At 45.1% G+C, this 17,219-nt stretch overlaps 1 protein-coding gene across 4 annotated transcripts in view; it reads left to right on the top strand.

Moving 5' to 3' along the window:
* Positions 1-1,166: 1,166 nt before the first annotated feature.
* Positions 1,167-17,219, top strand: part of tnr (tenascin R (restrictin, janusin)) — a 178,030-nt gene continuing 161,977 nt past the window's right edge. For 3 of the 4 annotated variants that reach the window (XM_073063750.1, XM_073063751.1, XM_073063753.1), the window contains exons 1-2: positions 1,167-1,361; positions 3,031-3,126. In XM_073063750.1, coding sequence (XP_072919851.1) covers positions 3,081-3,126 — 46 coding nt within the window. In that variant the 5' untranslated portion in view covers positions 1,167-1,361; positions 3,031-3,080. The remainder of the gene's footprint in view (positions 1,362-3,030; positions 3,127-17,219) is intronic. The other variant, XM_073063752.1, reaches the window with a different exon arrangement.

Here is a 17,219-nt window from a genome sequence, read left to right on the forward strand (position 1 = left end):
CCCAGACATCTATCCTGAAGCCACGGCCTCTACTTCACATTTCAGAGCACAATCTGCAAGCGAGAGTCCAGATGTTAAAGTCACAGTCCTCTCAATAGGTCCAATCAACTCTGAGCCTCTTCATCTCCCACCTTACGTCACGTCTTTCGCAGAGACTCTCTTAAATCCAAAAGAATTGTCTACAGGTCTCTCACATCTACGAACATTCAACATTACAGTACAGTGATTAGGTGTCCCAAGGCAAGGTTCTGGATCTAGGTGTGGGATGTGACAGTGCTGAGATATAGCCTCCCCACAAAGTCACACTGTGTACTGTAACATAGGCAGAATGTCAGGGTGGTCTCTCTGTCCCAACACTTCTACACTGAGCAAGGATGGGGTCCTGTTGGTGGACCAAAGACACTGTCATCAACCAGCTCACAGGCAAGCTCGTCAGCATAGTACAGGCCCTTTAGCCCATGATGCTGAACTGACCATTTAACTATTATAAATCAAACTACGCCTCCCCTCCTACATAGCTCACCATTTACCTAAGATCTACACGCCTACCTAAGAGTTTCTTAAATTGCTGGATCACAGCAATGACTGTGGCCCCACGTTGATAACGATTTTCCCATCAGGTGCTGAGGCAGGTTTTGCATTATTCCTCAATCCAGATCAGGATAGTGTCCTGTGCTGTGAACAAGATATGTGTTGAGTGTGACTTCACCGAGTGCCTTTTGGAAATTCGAACATCCCGTGCTGTCAGTTCGTGTCCGGGATCAGCCAAGGTCTCACAGACTAGCAGAACGGCTTAGGGCCAGTGACTTCTTATCATCTGTGGACACAGCGATTGAAATATCTACTGCTTGAAAAAAATCTTCCTACTATAAACCTGTATAGACTTGAGAAATCACAGTTCATACTCTAATTAATGCCCTGTTGCAATTGTAGTGGTAGAATTGGACAATTAAATATGACAGAAAAAAAATTAATAATAAAATGAGAAACATGTGAATCTTGGTCCAGTTTCCTGTAACTGATTTTCAGCCTGATGATGTAGCATAAAACGTGACTGTTGGTATATGTAAACAGATAGTGAAATAAATGGAGAGGTTGCTGGAAAGGAGCCACAGATTGTGGAACTGAGCAAATGTGAGGTTTGCAGATGCGAGGCTGAATGTGAATGGAGTGAAGCCATCTATTGCAGGGGAAGGTACAACTGGCATTTGAATTGCTCTATCAGACCAATACTGTGCTTGCTTTTAGTTAGGGGGCAGGGTTGAATAGGCAGCTGAGAGACAGAAGACGGAGAGGTGATCACTGCCCAGTGGTTCACTCAAAACCAGTCTCACTCAGCAGGGTATCAGCTGCTGAATAAGGTAAGTACACAGAACTCACTTCATTCGGTGTGCATGTTTGTGTGTCTGTCTGTGTGCTAGTGTGTCTGTGTGCTAGTGTGTCTGTGTGCTAGTGTGTTTATGTCTGTGTGTGTGTGTGTGTGTGTCTGTGTGTGTGTGTGTGTCTGTCTGTCTGTCTGTTTGCTTGTGTGTTTATATATGTGTATGTGCGTGTGTGTGTGTGTTTATGTGGTGGCTGCTGGATCTAACCAGGCCATTTCTCAGTATTACTGCAGTGTGTATGAGCTGCTGACATTGTGATAATGTAGTTCTGTTTAGATAACTGAAAGCAACGAGATTTGTGTTTAAACTAGTCAGCTGCACTTTACAGTAGCACATTCACCTCTGTTTTCCAGCTGGCCTCGCCAATGTGCTTCTCTCCTCTTCCCACTTTACTGCACCCCCCACTCTCAATCCTTAATCTTCCACCCCTTCCCTTCATGCTCTATCTCCCTCATCACTCCTCCATCCACATCCATATACCCTCTCTTATAATTTATCACCCCACTTTCAGACCCTCGTCTTCTTTAAAATCACTATTTACCATCTCATTAAATCTCTTATTATTTTCATAGTTCCTCTACTCCTTTCTCTCATTCTCACACCATCCTCTCCCTGCATCTCCTTCTAATCTTCCCTTCTCACCCAGTCAACCATCTTCTCATACACTCTATGCCTCCCTTTTCATCTGACTATCCTTTTACCCCTCTTTCTGCACACGCCTCTTTCTACCTACCCTTCTTTCTATCTACCCCTCTCTATCTGTCTGCCCAATTTCTGTGCACCACTCTTTATCTGTCTACCCCTCTTTCTGTCGACTTTCCTCATTTTCTCTCTGCTCATGCTTTCTTTCCATTCTCCTCTTGCATTCCGTCCTTTTCAACTTCATTCTTCCACCCCTCTTCACTTTCCATCTCTTCCTTCGCAGCTCTCCTCCTCCCCTTCTTGCCGTGCCTCATCTTTATCTCTCCTCTTCTTTATTCTCTGACACCTTCACTCCTCTTCCTTACTCATTACAGCATTCGCAGCCCACAACAGGACCATCCCACCAGTTCAAAGTTCTCTTTCCCCGTTTGCCTGAATCCTTCACGTCCATCGTTTCCCTCACCTGAACTCGACAGCAGCCATTTAACCGACCAGCCTGTCTGTATCTGGGATGTGGGAGGAAGCTGGAGCAGCTGGGGAAACCCATGCAGTCATAGGGAGAACATGCAAACACCACCCAGATATCTCCCAATGTCAGGACTGAGCCATTGTGCGAAACTTCTTGAAACATAGTAGGTGAGGCCATTTGGCCCTTTAAACTTCTTCCACCATTCAATTGCTCAACACATCCACAATCCTTCCATATCAATTCCACATGTTTAATCCTCTGAGTTCAAGGTGAAATCCTGGTACACTTAATCCCAGGTACAATCCCATATTTCTATAAACTTCCCCACATTCTGCTGCTCTCTTGTAAACAGGAGAAACAGATTCAACTGGTCGAGGTGGTAACAAGCTTCGGTCTCCATCAAGGTCATGGCATTGTATTAGTTGTTCTTTTAGGTTCTGGGGACAGAGACTGGTGTTAGGGACCTGGTTAGTGTTAGGTACAGGGATGTGTTCGCAGAGATCAGGCTGGATCACAAGGCTTTCAATCTGTGCTCAGGGGTCGAAGGCCAGTGATGTAGACGTGTGACGAAGGACATCTGTGGATGGATGTCAGGCCAGCAACGCTGTGGACAAAGAACATCGAGGACCCCAGGTTAGTTGGTTTCAGGATCAGGAGGCATGAGGGCCAATGATCTGATCCCCTAAGTGTGAGAGTTGCCAAGTCTGGAGTTCAGGGAGATTCCTGGGGTTGGTATGGAAGATCAAAGCCTGAAGGTCAATCGGAAGTCAAATGGCCAAGGCCCTGGGTCTATGAGTCCCCTGGGAGAGCTGGAGATCAGTGTCTGAGAGAGCTGGAGATCAGTGTCAGGGTCCTCTGGGAGAGATGGAGATCACTGTATGAGTTCACAGGGAATGCTGTAGATCAGTGTCTGAGATCTCTGGGAGAGATGGAGATCAGTGTCTGAGATCTCTGGGAGAGATGGAGATCAGTGTCTCATATCTCTGGGAGAGCTGATCAGTGTCTGAGATCTCTGGGAGAGATGGAGATCAGTGTCTGAGATCTCTGGGAGGGATGGAGATCAGTGTCTGAGATCTCTGGGAGAGATGGAGATCAGTGTCTGAGATCTCTGGGAGAGCTGATCAGTGTCTGAGATCTCTGGGAGAGATGGAGATCAGTGTCTGAGATCTCTGGGAGGGATGGAGATCAGTGTCTGAGATCTCTGGGAGAGATAGAGATCAGTGTCTGAGATCTCTGGGAGAGATAGAGATCAGTGTCTGAGATCTCTGGGAGAGATAGAGATCAGTGTCAGAGATCTCTGGGAGAGATGGAGATCAGTGTCTGAGATCTCTGGGAGAGATGGAGATTGGTGTCTGAGATCTCTGGGAGAGCTGGAGGTCAGTGTCTGAGATCTCTGGGAGAGATGGAGATCGGTGTCCGAGATCTCTGGGAGAGATGGAGATCAGTGTCTGAGATCTCTGGGAGAGCTCGAGGTCAGTGTCTGAGATCTCTGGGAGAGATGGAGATCAGTGTCTGAGATCTCTGGGAGAGATGGAGATCAGTGTCTGAGATCTCTGGGAGAGATGGAGATCAGGGTCTGAGATCTCTGGGAGGGATGGAGATCGGTGTCTGAGATCTTTGGGAGAGATAGAGATCAGTGTCTGAGATTTCTGGGAGAGATGGAGATCGGTGTCTGAGATCTGTGGGAGAGATGGAGATCAGTGTCAGAGATCTCTGGGAGAGATAGAGATCAGTGTTTGAGATCTCTGGGAGAGCTGATCAGTGTCTGAGATCTCTGGGAGAGCTGGAGATCAGTGTCTGAGATCTCTGGGAGAGATGGAGATCAGTGTCTGAGATCTCTGGGAGGGATGGAGATCAGTGTCTGAGATCTCTGGGAGAGATGGAGATCAGTGTCAGAGATCTCTGGGAGAGATAGAGATCAGTGTCTGAGATCTCTGGGAGAGATAGAGATCAGTGTCTGAGATTTCTGGGAGAGATGGAGATCAGTGTCTGAGATCTGTGGGAGAGATGGAGATCGGTGTCTGAGATCTGTGGGAGAGATGGAGATCAGTGTCAGAGATCTCTGGGAGAGATAGAGATCAGTGTCTGAGATCTCTGGGAGAGCTGGAAATCAGTGTCTGAGATCTCTGGGAGAGCTGATCAGTGTCTGAGATCTCTGGGAGAGCTGGAGATCGGTGTCTGAGATCTGTGGGAGAGATGGAGATCAGTGTCTGAGATCTCTGGGAGAGATGGAGATCAGTGTCTGAGATCTCTGGGAGAGATGGAGATCGGTGACTGAAATCGCTGGGAGAGATAGAGATCAGTGTCTGTGATCTCTGGGAGAGATGGAGATCAGTGTCTGAGATCTGTGGGAGAGATGGAGATCAGTGTCTGAGATCTGTGGGAGAGATGGAGATCAGTGTCAGAGATCTCTGGGAGAGATAGAGATCAGTGTCTGAGATCTCTGGGAGAGCTGGAGATCAGTGTCTGAGATCTCTGGGAGAGCTGATCAGTGTCTGAGATCTCTGGGAGAGCTGGAGATCAGTGTCAGAGATCTGTGGGAGAGCTGGAGATCAGTGTCTGAGATCTGTGGGAGAGCTGGAGATCAGTGTCTGAGATCTCTGGGAGAGATGGAGATCAGTGTCTGAGATCTCTGGGAGGGATGGAGATCAGTGTCTGAGATCTCTGGGAGAGATGGAGATCAGTGTCTGAGATCTGTGGGAGAGATGGAGATCAGTGTCTGAGATCTCTGGGAGAGCTGATCAGTGTCTGAGATCTGTGGGAGAGATAGAGATCAATGTCTGAGATTTCTGGGAGAGATGGAGATCATTGTCAGAGATCTCTGGGAGAGATAGAGATCAGTGTCTGAGATCTCTGGGAGAGATGGAGATCCGTGTCTGAGATCTGTGGGAGAGATGGAGATCGGTGTCTGAGATCTGTGGGAGAGATGGAGATCAGTGTCTGAGATCTCTGGGAGAGATAGAGATCAGCATCTGAGATCTCTGGGAGAGATGGAGATCAGCGTCTGAGATCTCAGGGAGAGATGGAGATCAGTGTCTGAGATCTCTGGGAGAGATGGAGATCGGTGTCTGAGATCTGTGGGAGAGATGGAGATCAGTGTCTGAGATCTCTGGGAGAGATAGAGATCAGCATCTGAGATCTCTGGGAGAGATGGAGATCAGCGTCTGAGATCTCAGGGAGAGATGGAGATCGGTGTCTGAGATCTCTGGGAGAGATGGAGATCGGTGTCTGAGATCTCTGGGAGAGATGGAGATCAGTGTCTGAGATCTCTGGGAGAGCGGGAGATCAGTGTCTGAGATCTCTGGGAGAGATGGAGATCAGTGTCTGAGATCTCTGGGAGAGATGGAGATCAGTGTCTGAGATCTCTGGGAGAGATGGAGATCGGTGTCTGAGATCTGTGGGAGAGATGGAGATCAGTGTCTGAGATCTCTGGGAGAGCTGGAGATCAGTGTCTGAGATCTCTGGGAGAGCAGGAGATCAGTGTCTGAGATCTCTGGGAGAGCTGGAGATTAGTGTCTGAGATCTCTGGGAGAGATGGAGATCAGTGCCTGAGATCTCTGGGAGAGATGGAGATCAGTGTTTGAGAGTCCAGTGGAGGTAAAAGGCTGGGCATGGGGGAGCATCTTCGTGTGTGAGTGGGTGGGGAGAGGGAGTAAAGGGTTTCCTTGCTACTATTTGATTGTGGTATGCTATGTTGCTGCTGTGTTATATGGTGCCACTCACAATCAGCCCCCAGCACATCCTTAGATGGTGTTGGTTGTCAATGCAAACAATGCCTTTCACTGAATGCTCCATATAGACGTGATAGATAGATAGATAAATAAATAAATAAATAAATCCGGCTCTGCAAGTTTGGAATCATGTGAACTACACACAGCATCGAAGGTGAGGATTGAACTCTAAGGCAGTAGCTGAATCATTTGCCCAACTGTGCTGTTTCTGAAACCTTATTACTTCCATTCTGATTCCTTGTCACTGAATCTAGGTCAACTAGTCCTTGTTTTTCTCTCTCCTGTCGGTTGGTACCTTTATCACTCTCTGATCCGTAGCAGCTGTTCCATAATCGATAAATTTGAATCCAATGCAAACACGGTCTCCATGGCTACAGCGTTTAGCACCCTGGGATTCAGATTATCAAGCCCCATGGTTGACTGGCTTTCAATCACATTAATTCCCTTTCATTCCTCCTTTTTCGTTGGACTGGTCCAAAGTACTGCATTTATATAACTGTGCTGCCACTACTTGGCTCCATTTTAACTCCAGTTCAGTTCTGACTGCGACATCATTTGGATCTCCTAGACTGTATGTTTCACATACTTGTAGAAGTTTTGCAGTTCACTTTTATGTTAGCGTCATAGCAGAGCTCTTTGGCCCATCAGCTACATGCTGACCTATTTGTCTTCTCATCTTCTAATAAGTTTACTGGTATACTTTATTTTTCCTCTTGGTAGAAGACCCTCTATTGGCAGAATCTCTGCCAGATCAAAGTACATTATACTTCTAAAAACAAAGATACCAGCAGGTGATAAAATACACCTGTTAAATAGCTCCAATTATACAGTTTACATTTCAGGTTTCATCATTCCATCATATCACATATGGGAGCACAGCTTGACTGACAAGGGCATCAAACACTTTTGTTGACACAGAGGATTGGATTGTCTAACAGTTTGAGGACAGAAACTGCAGGGATGTAGGATTACTGGTGCGGGGGCTAACTTTGGGATACAAAGAAATCCCAATTATTTACACCTGGAAGGGCTGTCTGGGGCCCTGAATGGTGGTGAGGGAGGAAGTGTAAGGGCAGGTGTAGCACTTGTTCCGCTTACAAGGCCTCCTGTCCCATGATCCTTTCCCTTCTCCAACTCTGTATCACTTTCGCCAATCACCTTTCCAGCTCTTAGCTTCATCCCACCCCCTCCGGTCTTCTCCTATCATTTTGCATTTCCCCCTCCCCCCACTATTTTCAAATTTCTTACTATCTTTCCTTTCAGTTAGTCCTGACAAAGGGTCTCGGCCCGAAACGTCGACAGCGCTTCTCCCTATAGATGCTGCCTGGCTTGCTGTGTCCCACCAGCATTTTGTGTGTGTTGTTAGACTTTAGCAATGGCAGCTTCTTCCCAACATTTCCTTTAATAACAAGCATTATCTATCCGTTGCCATACCATAGCGAAAACTTTCAAAGTTCAAAGTAAATTTATTATCAAAGTACATATATGTCTCCTTATACAACCCTGTGATTCATTTTCTTGTGGGCATTCATGGTCCTTGGAAGTGAGTTCATAGGTTGTGGGAACAGTTCACTGCTGGAATGAGTGAAGTTATTCCCTTTGGTTCAAGAGCCTGATGGTTGAGGAGTAATAACTGTTCCTGAACCTGGTGGTGTAGGTCCTATGGCTCCTGTACCACCTTCCTGATGACTGCAGTGGAAAGAGAGCATGTCCTGAATGGTGAGAGTCCCTGATGGATGCTGCTTGCATGTGAACGTGCTCAATGGTTGGGACGGCTTTACCCATGATCGACTGGGCCATTTCCACTACTTTTGTAGGATTTTCCATTCAAAGACATTATTGTTTCCATACCAGGCTGTGATGCAACCAGTCAATATACTCTCCACCACATATCTATAGACGTTTGTCAAAATTTTAGATGTCGTGCTGATCTTTGCAAACTCCTAAGGAAGTGGAGGCACTGCCACCCTTTCTTTGTAATTGCATTTACGTGCTGGACGCGGGACAGATCCTCCAAAATGATAACACCAAGGAATTCAAAGGTGCTGACCCTCTTCACCTCTGATCTTGTTGCTTATTTATTATTATTATTGTTATTTTCCCTTTTGTATTAATGCAGTTCATTGTCTTTTGCATATTGGCTGTTTGTCTGGCCCTGTTAGGTGTAGTCTTTCATTGATTCTGTGATGGTTCTTGGTTCTACTGAGTGTGCCCACAAGAAAATGAATCCCAGGACTGTGTATGGTGACATATTTGTACTTTGATAATAAATTCACTTTGAACTTTCAACTCATGGACCTCTGGTTTCCTCCTCCTGAAGTCAATAATCAGCTACTTGATATTACTGACATTGAGTGAGAGATTGTTGTTGTGGCACCACTCATCCAGGTTTTCAATCTCTCTTCAGATCTTCTAGGGTTGAGAGAAGAACCAATGAAAAAGGTTGACCGTTTCTGATAACTCCAATTGTATAATAGGGAACTTCCCCTCAGACCTTCATACTTACTTCCCTAAATTTCAGGGCACTGGGTATTACAAGACCATAAGTCATAGCAGTAGAATTAGGCCATTCAGCCCATTGAGTCTGGTGCACCATTCATCATGGCTGATTTATTATTCCTCTCAACCCCATTCTCTTGCCTCCTCCCGTAAACCCTGACCTCCTGAATGTATGAACCTTTGCTATAAACATATTAAATGACTTGAACACCAAGCCAACTATGGAAATGAATTCCACAGATTCACTACCCTCTGGCTAAAGAAATTTCTCCTCATCACTGTTCTAAAGGAACATACTTGTATTTTGAGGTTGGGGCCTGTGGTTCTGGGACTCTGCCTAATATAGGAAACATTCTCCCCACATCCACTTTATCTAGGCCTTTCAATATTTGATAGGTTTTAATGAGATTTCACCCCCACATCTCCCCCCAACCCCCAACCAACACACTTATCCCTACAAATGCCAGCAAGCACAGGCCCAGAGCCATCAAATTCCCCTTATACATGAATCTTTTCATTCCTGGAATAATGCTTGTGAATGCCCTCTGGGCCCTCTCCAAAATATGCACATCTTTTCTTGGATAAAGGGCCCAAAATTTCTCATAATACTCTAAACCATAGGTGGTCTGACAAATGTCTTAAAAAGCCTCAACATTACATACCTGTTCTTATATTCTAGTCCTCTTGAATGACATTGTATTTGCTTTCCTTACTACTGGCTCAATCTGCAAGTTGACCTTTATGGAATCCTGCACAAGGATTCCCAAGTCCCTTCGCACCTCTGTTTTTTGAATTTTCTGCCTGTTTAGACTATTTTAGAAAATAGTCACCTTCATTCCCCTATCAAAGTCCGTGACCATTCACTTCCCGACACTATATTTTCTCTGCTACTTCATTGCCCATTCTCCTAATCTGTCTAGATCCTTCTGCAGACTCTGCTTCCTCAACACTACCTGCCCCTCCACTTACTTTCATTTATCACCCCGATGAGTTATTAACTTCAAACTTTCTGCATAATCACCCAGAGTTGACCTGCATGTGCATGTAACATGAGCAGTATAACTCATCTCCTTCCATGAACTTAGGGTACGAACTTATCAATCACCCCTGCTGCGGACACTTCCTGGAGGTCCAAGATCCGTGTGCTCCACGACCGCTGGACTGCGTGTCAATGTAGGAGGGGACTATGTTGAAAAATGAATGTACTAGGTTTTCTAAAATGGATTCCTTCTACCTTAGGCCACAAACTTATCAATCACCCCTCATATATCACCATATGCTACCCTAAGGTTCATTTTCTTGCGGGCATTCATGGTAAGTACAAAGAAACACAGTAGAATTAATGAAAGACCACACATGACTGAGGTGGACAAACAATGAATGTTCAAAAAGACAACAAACTGTAAATATGAAAAGGAAAAAAAAAAGCAATAAGTATGGAGAACACAAGTGGTAGAGTCCTTGAAAGTGACTCCATAGGTTGTGGAATCATTTCAGCGTAGGGTAAGTGAAGTTGTCCCCTCTGGTTCAAAAGCCTGATGATTGAAGAGTACCGACTGTTCCTGAACCTGGTGGTGTGGGACTGAAGGCTCCTGTACCAGCGCCACCATTTTTGCAATGTGACGAGAACAAGGCTTTGATGATTGAAGATGTTTTCCTGATACAGTACTCCATGTAAGTGTGGTCAATGGTGGGGAGGGTTTCACTTGCAATGGACTGGGCTAGATCTACACATTTTTATATAACCATGTAACAATTACAGCACGGAAACAGGCCATCTCGGCCCTTCTAGTCCATGCCGAATGCTTACTCTCACCTAGTCCCACTGACCCGCACTCAGCCCATAACCCTCCATTCCTTTCCTGTCCATATACCTATCCAATTTTGCTTTAAATGACAATACCAAACCTGCCTTTTGTAAGCTTCTTGGTTTATGGAAGTTGGTGTTTCCACATCAGGCCATGATGCAACCAGTCACTATAGTCTCCACTATGCAGCTATATAATTTTATCAAAGTTTGAGATGACATGCCAAATCTTCACAACCTCCTAAGAAAGTACAGATAATGCTGTAATGGCCCTTATGAGTTGGAGGCAGGACAGATCAGCTGAAGTAATAACACTGAGGAAATTAAAGTTGCTGGCTCCACCTCTGACCCCCCCAATGAGGACTGGCTCATGGACTTTTGGTTTCCTCCTCTTATAGTCAATAACCAGCTCTTTGGTTTTGCTGACATTGAGTGTGAAGTTTTTATTGTGGCACCACTCAGCCAGATTTTCAACCTCTCTCCAAAATGCTGATTCCCTCATCACCTTTAACTCAGCCAACTTAAATACAACATTGGAACTGTCCTTAAGTAGAGTAGGGAGCTAAGCACACAGCCTTGTGGTGCACCTGTGCTGCTGGTGATTGTAGAGGAGATGTTGTTGAAAATCTGAACTGACCGCTAGCATGGAAATTGAGGATCTAGTTCCCCAAGGAGGTATTGAGGCTGAGGTTTTGGAGTTATTGATTTTCTTTTTGAGGGGAAGATAGTATTGAAAGCCAAGCTGTAGTTGATAAAAAAGCTCCTGATGTATGCATCTTCACTGCCCAAATGTTCCAGATTTGAGTGGAGAACCAATGAGGTGGCATCTGCTGTTAACCTGTTGTCACTGTGGGAAAAACATCCAGTTTAAGTTGGTATACTGAGAACAAGCAACAACTTACTGGCAGTTCCCAAAGCAAGAAAATCAATTAATGCTTTATTAATAACACTTTTCCAGCAAAGATTATGGTAAGCCGTCACTGAAAACAATGCTAAGATGAGGCCAAACACACAGATTGAGGTGCACGGGTGTGCTGCAAAGTCAGAGTGCGGCCAAGGCATTTTTGAGGAAAGGTAGTCAGAGCGAGGTTGAGACATGGTCGAGACGGAGTTGGGGCATGCGGAGTGGAAATGTTTTGGAGCCCATCCACCTAAACTGTGAGCCAGGTCTGATTGATTTAAGCGCCAGGAAGACTTGAAAAGGTAGGGTACAGGCCAGAGAATGGCGGCGGGGTCGAGACCCAGAGGGTATTGATGTGACAGAGTCGGGGTCCCAGAGCAATGAATGACCCTATATTTGGTTGGTTTAAAGGCTAACCTGGATGGATTGAAAAGGCAGGGTGTCGGGATCGGAGGTGAGGGTCGGCCCACTTCTGCTTGCTGCTCTGGAACACTTGCTCCGCTTTTTACTGCACTGAGGCAGAGGCTGCTGGCCTGCTCCGGCTACTCCAGACTTCATGTCCATGGACTCATTTTCACTCTGAATGCTGCTGCTTGCTATTATTGTTTGTGCCAAGTGTGTTCTTTCTCTCTCTGCATACTGGGTGTTCGTTGGTCTTATTTTTCATGGGTTCTTTTGGGTTTGCGGCTGCCTGTAAAGAAACAAATCTCAAGGCTGTGTAATATATACATACTTCGATAATAAATGTACTTTGAGCTTTGAAATTGGAATGGATCCAAGTTGCTGTTCAGGAAGGAGATGCTTAGTTACCAACCTCTCAAAACACTTCATCACAGTGGATGTAAATGCTACTGGACGATAGTCATTGAGGCAGGTTATCACGTTCTTCATGGACACTGGTGTAACTGAAGTCTGCTCGAAGCAGGTGGGTACCTCAGACTGCCATAGTGAGAGGTTAAAGATATCGGTGAACACTACAGCTAGTTGAATGGCACAGGTCTTTACTACTTGGCCAGGTACCCCATCTGGGCCAGATGCTTTGATATTATTTTGTGTTTTAGAGATTTTTTATTATCTGTAATGTTTTATTACCACACAGCTGGAGGATGTTTGGTCCACTGAGTTTGGGCTGGCTCCCCTATCAGTCCCATAACTCATCTTTCCAAACCACAATCCCTGTAACCCGTTCTCTCTCACATGTCCATTAATTCCATTTTGATTCTCCCACAGCCTTGGGGAAATTGACAATGATCTATTAACCCACCAACCCCCATGTCTTTGGAGTGTGTGAAGGCACCAGAGCACCCAAAGAGAGAAAGTGCAAGTTTCACACAGACAACACCCAAGTCAGCATTGATGCTGGATCTCTGGGACTGTGGGGCAGCAGTACCACCAGCTGCTGAGAAACCCACCAGTCGCCTCCAGTGCAGAGGGCAGTCCTCCTACTCTCCTACCCTCCACCCCCTGCAGCTGTTTCAACAGACAGCAAATGCTTTCCAAGCTCTGGAGAGGCTTGGCTTTAAGAAATAGAGCCCTGGCATCAAAATGCTACATGCATAGGTGAACAGGTCACTCACTGTCCTGACCTGTAAGAAGGGTAGTGAATGAAGCTGTATCTAAGTATTTATACAGTCATTGAGACTGAAGCAGCTCTGGGCTGAGGATCCAGAACAGGTTCAGTGGTTAGGGTTAGAGTTAATGCAACCTGCAGCAGCCTGTGTTAACTACATAAAGCAGGGTTAAAGCATCTGAAGCTTTCCCTATATTAGTGATGAAGTCATGTAACACTTAATGAGGGGCATAGTAGAGCACAGAATTACTAGCTAGTAGGTTAATTGGTCATTGTTAAACTGACCTGTGATTAGGCTTGTTTTACCCAAAGGGCCTGTCACATCAGAACACAAGGACTAGGAGCAGGAGTCGGCCATCTGGCCCATCGAGCCTGCTCCACCATTCAATAAGATCATGGCTGATCTGAACATGGACCCATCTCCACCTCCCTGCCTTTTCCCCAATACCCTTAATTCCCCTACGATGCAAAAATCTATCCAACCTTCCATTAGATACATTTACTGAGGTAGCCTCCACTGCTTCATCGGGCAGAGAGTTCCATAGATTCACCACTCTTTAGGAAAAGCACTTCCTCCTCATCTCTGTCCTAAATCTACCCCCCCAAATCTTGAGGCTATGGCTCCTAGTTCTAGTCTCACCTACTAGTGGAAACAACTTTCCTGCCTCTATCTTATCTATCCCTGTTCCAGGCTGTATCTCTAAATAAACTAAATAAATAGATAGTATCTTTTTTTGGTTGGAAATGTCTAATACTAGAAGGCATGCATTTAAGATGAAAAGGGGCAAGTTGAGAAGAGACGCACAGTGCAACCTTTTACTCAGAGAGTGGTGGGTGCCTGGAATTGCCTTCTAGAGTGGTAGTGGAGGCAAATGCAGCATTAGAGTTTGTTTCCAGAGGCCGAGAATATTAAAGCAAGGATGTAATGGACAGTGGAGCTTTGTAAGGGATTGGTCAGATGACATTAGAATATTGAGTGGCATGGTAGCGTAGAGGTTAGTGCAGCACTTTACAGTACCAGTGACATGGGTTCGATTCCCGCTGCTGTCTGTAAGGAGTTTGTACGTTCTCCTGTGACCGTGTTGGTTTCCTCCCACAGTCTAAAGACGCACTGGCTGGTAGGTTAATTGGTCATTGTAAATTGTCCCCTGAATAGGCTGGAGGTTGCCGGTTAGCGCAGCTCATTGTCTAGATGGGCCTACTCCACACTCTATCTCAATAAACAAACAAACAATCAAATAAATAAATATGAAAAGTATTGTGAGCAGCTTTCGGTCCCTATCTAAGAAAGGATATGCTGGTATTGGAGAAGGTGTGGATTGGAGTCTGTGCTTGAGCTATTCTGCTATTCTGGATTGGGGTTGTGCAGTGAACTAAAGAGAGCGTAAGATAAAGGAACCCTTAGGAGGCAGTGACCATAATTTGGTAGAGTTCACCCTGCAATTTGAGAGGGTGAAGCTAAAGTCAGATGTATCATTATTATAGTGGAGTAAATTACAGTGGCGTGAGGGAGGATCTGGCCAAAGTTGATTGGAAAGGGTCTCTAGGAGGGATGATGGCAGAGCAGTAATGGCTGGAATTCCTGGGAGCAATTTGGAAAGCACAGGGTAGATACATCCCAAAGAATTATTCTAAAGATACAATGATGCAACCGTGGCTGACAAGTGAAGTCAAAGCCAACATAAAATCCAAAGAGAGTGAATATAATAGAGCAAAAATAGTGAGAAGTTAGAGGATTGGAAAGTTTAAAGAAAAACAAAATAAGGCAATGAAAAATCATAATGAGGGAAAAGATGGAATAGGAAGGTAAGCTAGACAATAATATTAAAGAGGATACCAAAAGTTTCTTCAGATATATAAAGAGTAAAAGAGAGGTAAGAGTGGATATTGGATTTCTGGAGAAGAAGTAATGGAGACGGGGAAATGGAGGATGAAATGAGTAAGTATTTTGTATCAGTCTTCACTGTGGAAGACACTAGCAGTATGCCAGAAAATTGAGAGTGTTGGGGCAGAAGTGAGTGAAGTTGCCATTACTAGTGAGAAGGTGCTTGGGAAACTGAAAGGTCTGAAGGTAGATAAGTTACCTGGACCAGATGGTGTACATCCCAGCGCTCTGAACAACGTGTCTGAAGAGATTGTGGAGATATTAGTAATGATCTTTCAAGAATCGATAGATTCTGGCATGGTTCCAGAGGACCGTAAAATTGCAAATGTCACTCCACTCTTCAAGAAGGGAGACAGGCAGAAGAAAGGAAATAATATGCCAATTAGTCTGACCATGATGGTTGGAAAGATATTGGAGTCGATTGTTAAAGATGTGATTTTGGCATACATGAAGGCACATGATAAAATAGGCCGAAGTCAGCATCGTTTACTTAAGTGAAAATTTACCTATTGGAATTCTTTGAAGAAATAACAAGCAGGATAGAGAAAGAAGAATCAGTAGGTGTTGTGTACTAGGATTTTCAGAAGGCTTTTGACAAGGTGCTGCAAATGAGGCAGCTTAACAAGCTACGAGCTCATGGTATTACAGGAAAGATGCTAGCACAGATGAGGCAGTGGCTGATTGGCTGGAGGCAAAGAACAGGAGAAAGGGAGCCTTTTCTGGTTGGCTGCCGCTGAGTTGTGGTCTTTCACAGAGGCCTGATGGGATCGCTTCCTCCCACATCCCAAAGATGCGCAGGTTGGTGGGTTAAACTGGATTCACGTCCATATCATTGTAAAGTGCTGATTTAGCTTCAGATTTTCCATTTGTTGATCTCATTTAGAACAAATCTCTGCCTTTAATCTTGTTAATTAATGGCAGTGAATTTACAATTCATTGCAACCACCCCGGATATAAACTTCTCGAAAAAGTAACACAGCACAGATAACAGTCTGTGCCAATCATTCAAGTGGCCCTTAATCCTGCAGTCATCTCATATTATTCTCCCCCACATTCTCATCAACTCCCCCCAGGTTCTATCTCTCCTGTACATATGAGGGGGCAATTAACAGCAGCTGATTAACCCACCCACCTGCATGTCTTTAGGATGTGGTAGAAGTCGGAGCAGCAGGGGGAAGCCGTGTTGTCACATGAAGAACGTACATACTCCATACAGATCGAGGAGATCAGTATTGTATCTGCATCTCTGGAGAAGGGAGTTATGGCTCTACTAACTGCACCAGTGTGTCACAGCACTCGCTGATCCTTGATGCACAGCTCTTGTTCAAAGCTTCCACTTGTCAGTTGAGACTTACACGCAGGTGGCTGACTACTGCTTTGCTCGGGTTGTGTTATCACACTGAAGCCCTTGTGCTGTGCACCACCAGACTGGAGAGTATTGTTTACCGGCACCTTCTGTGTTTTGTAGATGGGTATGCGATGGCACTGTGGTGCCAACTAGCTGTGTGGTACCAGAGTAAAGGCTTATCATCTGAGGGGCGTTTGATGACTCTGAGTTTAGAAAAATGAGGATGGATCTATTTGAAGCCTATCGAATGCTGAAGGCCTTGATAGAGTACAAGAGTGCATATGGAGAGGATGTTCCCTGTGGTGGGAGAGTCTATGACCAGTGAGCACAGCCCCAGAATAGAGGGGCATCCATTTAGCATGGAGATAAAGGAGGAATTTCTATAGCCAGAGAGTGGTGAATCTGTGGAATTTGTTGCCACGGGCCAAGTCATTGGGTGTATTTAAGGTGGTGGTTAATAGATTCTTGATTAGTCAGCCTGTGAAAGGTTACAGAGAGAAGGCAGGAGAATGGGGTTGAGAGGGAAATGGATCAGCCATGATCAAATGGCTGGGTGGACTTGATGGCCAAATGGTCTAATTCTGCTTCTTTGTCTCATGGTCTAACTGATCCCATTTATCCATTGTGTACTGAGATATATATGACTGCAGTGTGGCAGGCACAAGTAAACTGTGCCTTTTAACCCTCTGTGCACCATATTTAAACATGAAGAGCAGAAGCAAACTATTAATCCATTAAGTGTAGTGACTGAGATTTTGGCAGATCCATTGCCTCAGCTCCACCTGTATAATTCTCCTTTTATCAAAAAGTCAATGTTGTCTGACTTAAGAATGCCTGGTCAGCCTGAGCATCACAAATCCATACATTTATAACACTTTGTGCAAAGATTTGTCCTCTTGGTGCAAGAAGATGTCTTAGCCCTCACTGAGACTATAGTGTTTGAAGAAAACGCTCCAAGAAGGCAGCCTATTAATAAAACCTTATG

Source organism: Hemitrygon akajei, chromosome 12 (assembly GCF_048418815.1).
Source record: "Hemitrygon akajei chromosome 12, sHemAka1.3, whole genome shotgun sequence".
In the NCBI taxonomy this organism is placed as follows: Eukaryota; Metazoa; Chordata; class Chondrichthyes; order Myliobatiformes; family Dasyatidae; genus Hemitrygon; species Hemitrygon akajei.